Source organism: Diospyros lotus, chromosome 2 (assembly GCF_014633365.1).
Source record: "Diospyros lotus cultivar Yz01 chromosome 2, ASM1463336v1, whole genome shotgun sequence".
In the NCBI taxonomy this organism is placed as follows: Eukaryota; Viridiplantae; Streptophyta; class Magnoliopsida; order Ericales; family Ebenaceae; genus Diospyros; species Diospyros lotus.
The window spans coordinates 25634783-25640081 of NC_068339.1; the positions used below are offsets into that span (position 1 = coordinate 25634783).

Sequence of the window (5299 nt, forward strand, 5' to 3'; positions counted from 1 at the left end):
AAGAAGAGTGGCCAAATCCTGGCTTTCGGAAACTGAGAACACGCCAACGATCTGCCCATCACCCAGTACTTCGAGTGCGCCAGGCAGGCTTGCTTGCAGCTCAGCTCCGCCCCGCCCCGCCGCTGATCTGCACGCCAAGCCTTCCCTAAAGGCCATTAATTATTTAATTCATATCTGAGTCTCTTTCTTAGATATAATGCAGGAATACTAATTCCGCCTCGATTTGCCGTTAATTTGATTTCTTTTTCTTCTTTTTTTTTTTATGTTGCAGACAAGCGGCGGCGACAACAAGCGGAATCAAGTGAGGAAGAAGGTGGTGGTAGTCGGGCCTGACTACGTGACGGCACCACCAAGCAAACAGCTTTTTGAGCACCGCCCGAAGGACAACGGCGCCCAGGGTCAAAATCGCCGGCAGCGTCAGGTCTCCGCCACCGCCACTCTGGTCAAACCTGTCGACGAAGACCTTTACAAAATTCCGCCGGAGCTCCTCCGTGCTTCCAAGCGGGTCAGCCCACCTCATTCACCCCCTCCTAACCTCTGATGCACGGGACGCAGCAGCAAGCTGGGTTGCCAGAAACGCGCCTCATAATATTTTGTAATTTGTGAAACATTTTCGAAACGTTTTTTAAATTATAAAAATGAGGGGTTTTGGACCTTTTTTACCATTTTCGAAATGAAAAATGATTCAGAAATGCCAAAACGACATCTCTGATCCATTTCCCTACACCAGACCTCTTAATTAGGAAGATTATTGAACCCATTTGCACGTTAGTTTTTATTGTTTTTTGTCAAAATTTTATACATAATAATAATCATAGGAATTAGGAATTTCAAGTTAATTGTACATGAAAAGCAATCATTAATATTACTAATACCTTATTATTGTAGCAATTCGGAGATCAAAAATAATGTTATCTTGATAATTAAGATGCTTCACCAAGAAAGTGCAAGAAGGCAATTTCATAACATAAATCTTACATCATTATCACTCTGACGAAAACAGAATACAAAAACAAAAACGAGGAGACCCGTAAAGAATGCCAGGAACTTCTTATTTCTTATAAACAGATACTACAAACAAAAAATGGCGTTCTCTTCCCAGCAACTTAATTTGATTGCACAGAGAAGAGAAGAGAAGAATTGTTGTACACTAACAACATTTTGTTTATGCTACAGCTTTGAACTCTATAGTTAGATGGAAAAAAATACATCAAAATGAAGAGCTAGAGTTGGGAAGAAGCTAGAAATTCAGGGTTAATACAGAGAGGGCAACAAGGAGGATGGATCTAAATCTACCTGCATTTAGCATGCACTAAGGGACCCAACAGAGACCCATCCACGCCGGGACCATTCATGTACACAGCCCCCTTATACATCCAATCGTCAGTCTCTTCACTGAAAAAGTCATCAAAACGTTCTCCACAGAGAGCGCACGTGGTCTGATTATCATCGGCAGGAACAGCAAATTCTTGATCATCCTTCGTGTTCACCACACTCTCAGTTCCCAGTGCTCCTGCACCACCAAGCCAAACGCCAGCGCTTACATACCATCGCCGAGAAGGCTTCTCCTTGCTGCTACCCTTACGGCTATTGCAAATCTGGGTTTTCCTCTCGTGCCAATCTATATGTTTGTAATGCTCTTCTTGGGATTTGTAACGAAAACCACACCTTCCGCATTGTCTTGATAGATCGGCATATAAAGCATTTAGTACAGACTCATGATGCATCTTAAGAAAATTAGGATTGAAGTCAAGCGGCAGCTGCGGCACAGGATCCTAAACATCAAATTCCTCAAGTCAGGTACAATCTTTTATCACACTGAATGATGATAATAATAATAAATTAACGTAGTAAAGAAATATGGAGAAACAGTATCCCAACGCATACCTGTACAGGAGCTCGATTTGTAAATGAGATTAAGCGTTCACCATTGCGAGAACTAGTAAAAGCAGAGAGTGCACCCCCAACTTGAGCGTTAAAGGAAATGGGAACTGGATTGTGTGGCATGGGCATGCTTTGTGAAAAAGCAGGACGAGGCCCTGGCGGTAAAGGTGGCAAATTCATAGAGCTGATACTGCTTGGAGCATTGTTCATAGACATAGATGGATGGACTTGAGGAATTGGATTTGGAAGGGCATCGATCATGGCATAGTTGTTCGCTGTGATAGTGCCACGAGTATAGGGAGGTGTGAGAGATGGGCTGGAAACCACGGCTGGAACTGCAGCAGCAGCTGGAACCAAATTCTGCTAGGATCGATGTAGTGAAAATAGTTAACATTTATAAAAGAGAAAACAGTATATACAATCCAACACGTAAGCAAAAGAGGAGGAGAAAAAGAAACCCAAAAACAATCCAATAAGGAAACTATGCAATTGACTAATCTGAAAGGGGTTAAAATAAAGGAAGCAGAATAATTCAAATAGGCACTAATAATAGGATGTACCAACACAAAAGCCAATGCCGGACTGAATAAAATACGAAATACACACACACACACATATCAATAGACAAGAATTAAAAGTGATCTCAAGTGCAACACATATTCAGAAGTTAACAATTAAATTTGAGAAACGTTAACTTACATTTGGAACTGAATCTGCAACAAGAGGTGTACTGGATGATGAAACTAGACCATTCCTCTGGCTGTGATATTGTGAACTTGGAATGATTTCTCTCCAATCAAACTCTTCCTCTTCAGTATCTTGCCATGCTTTTGCAACAACCTTACGGTACATGCCATTTATGTCCACCTTCAAACGCTTATTGTCACATCCATTGACAGGTTTTCTTCCTGATATCGCTAAGGTTGAAGAAGCTCCGCTTATATTCAGATTGCACTAGAAGGATTGGAAACTCACTTCAATTACAATTTATCTTTTCATACAAAAAACGCTTTGGATGCCAAATAGAAAATTAGAAATGGCTTATCAATTACCAAAATTGACTTCTTTTTACTGAGAAGTGTTATGTTGTAAGAATTGTAAAGTTGGGCCAAGAGAGTGCCTAACCACTCGGCATAGGCTTATGGCGTGCCCTCAGCGCGCCCCCCCCCCCCCCCATCCAACTAATTTTAACTTTTTTGGGGGATAATTTTAGGGAGGCTCATAAATTATTATTTAAATTATTTAATAATTATCATAATTTAAATTATTTTATCAATTATCACAATCTTAAATTATTTTATTTTTATCAATCAAATAATTATTAATATTATTTTTAAAAATTATTTTATTTTTTATTTAATAACTAAATGTTTCAAAAAAAAAAAAAATCAAAAATAATGGCCAAAGATGTCTTGCCTATTTTCCTTAGCCAAATATCCAAATTTCTAAAGTTCAAACCCCCATTGCCTTCATCTCCCTCACATACTCCCCTCTTCGTTGTCTCCAGCCAATCGATCGTTGCTACTCACTAGTTGCCATTAGCAAAAGGCCACTATTCTGTTTAGATATGCACTGCTCTTCGGTTTATTGTTTGAGTTTGGAAATTTTGTTTGACTTTTCTTTCTTTTAATTTTAAATTTTAACGTTAAAAAATGGGAACATCAAAAAATTATTTTTAATGAGAAAACAAGTACACACTAAGTTCTCAAAAATTTTGGTAGTGGTGGGTGGTTGTTTTGTGGGCTATAGGGAAAGTGCAATTAATTTCTTCTATTTTTCATAGTCGTGTTCTTTTGTAATTTATTTTGCAGATTTCAATTCAAATATCAAATCTAACTACATTCTATTGTTCCTCAATTACATTTAAATTTGATATTGTATTGATTTTCATATTTGAATTGATTTATTATGTCTACTAGAAAAAAAAATTAATTTTTCATCTAAAAATGCTAGAAGAGTAAATTTAAAATAAAATATTATAATTTTAAACTATTATTTTGATAACTTTGAATGTTTTTATATAATAAAAATATTTTATTCATATTCATTACATATAATTTTATTTTTAAATGTATATGGCCTTGTATAAAGTTTTGTTTAGGGCTCTTAAAATATCAGGGCCAACCCTACTGCCCTTTATTCCCCCATATCAAAAAATGGGCCCAAGAAGCAAATTGTGGGATTTAAAAATAATCAAAAAAGCTATTTCAAGGACAACTTTGTGACAAAAGAGGTTGGACTATAAAAGGCCAGGCTAAACTAGTGTGGCTTATGAGATGGCTATTGCAATTCAAAACACAGCAAAAACATGAGAGGACCAAACATTATTAAAGACGTCAAAAGAGAAAAATTTACCCATGAAAAGGAGGTGATCCAAGGAAAGAGGAAATTATTATGTTGCGTGCATGGGAGATCATAACGTGCATGCAAAATCGGCGGGGGGAGGGGGGCGGGGTGGTTGATGAACTCCAAACCAGCCCCGAGTGATATAAGACTCAATTGCCACCCCACTGGTCCCAGAGTGATATAATATCATATAGAGAACATTTTTTAACTTTTCTAACCAGTAGTTTTCCTTTTTAATCAAAACTAAAATAAAAGAAATACAAAGAATCAAGAATGACATATGATGAGATTATAAGTACTTCAATTTTATTTTATAGTCATCCCTACTGAACCACAGTTGAAAACATTAAATAGGTATATACATATATATAGATATGTAAAGAAAACACAGCACTTTTGATCCTGATTAAGCAAGAAAAGTACTAAAAACGCAAAATCTATGGAATTTCAAGCTCTACAACAATCATACGATTACGATCGACAAAACAAGACAGGAAATAGAACAAGTTCCGATCTCCAGATCCTTCAACCCACATTCGTATGATCATATCGTACCTGAAAAATATTCCTGTAACGAATTGCCTGGCGGAGATTCGAAGGGTTTTCTCTGGTGAATACGAACTTCGCTTTGCCCCCGACAGTTCGCATCGAAAAGAGTCGTAGAAACAACGAGCAATACAGAGCTTGTTGTCTGGAGAGCGCAGAGCAGACTGGACGTGCAGAAAACGAAAGCAAAGGAATGCAGAGAGAGGAGGGGAGATGCCCTTTGTATAGCTTTCCATCACGGAATTCAAATCCACAAGGGATTGGGATTTGGATTTGGATTTGGATTTGGTTGTTTTCAATTTCAAATAATCCAGAGGCGGTTTGCTTCCAGCTATCCGATTTTTGGCATTGATTGGGCAACGGGCATCATTCTTCCTTCTTAAACGCCCCGTCTTACTTTCAATTTTGGACACGCTGTCGCTTACACTAATAAAAAAAATTATAAAATTATTTTGAGAAAATTACACTTAACCCCTCTAAAATTTTATAAAAAGCACAAACGCCTTAAATTTAATAGAAATGA

At 37.6% G+C, this 5299-nt stretch overlaps 1 protein-coding gene across 1 annotated transcript; it reads right to left on the reverse strand.

Annotated features, from left to right (window-relative positions):
• Window positions 1-1292: 1292 nt before the first annotated feature.
• On the reverse strand, window positions 1293-5012 carry LOC127794741 (uncharacterized). Its single transcript, XM_052325987.1, has 4 exons — window positions 4689-5012; window positions 2584-2838; window positions 1888-2244; window positions 1293-1775 (listed from the first exon to the last, which is right to left on the reverse strand). Exons 1-4 carry the CDS (start codon window positions 5010-5012, stop codon window positions 1293-1295), a joined length of 1419 nt encoding a protein of 472 aa, XP_052181947.1.
• Window positions 5013-5299: the final 287 nt, after the last annotated feature.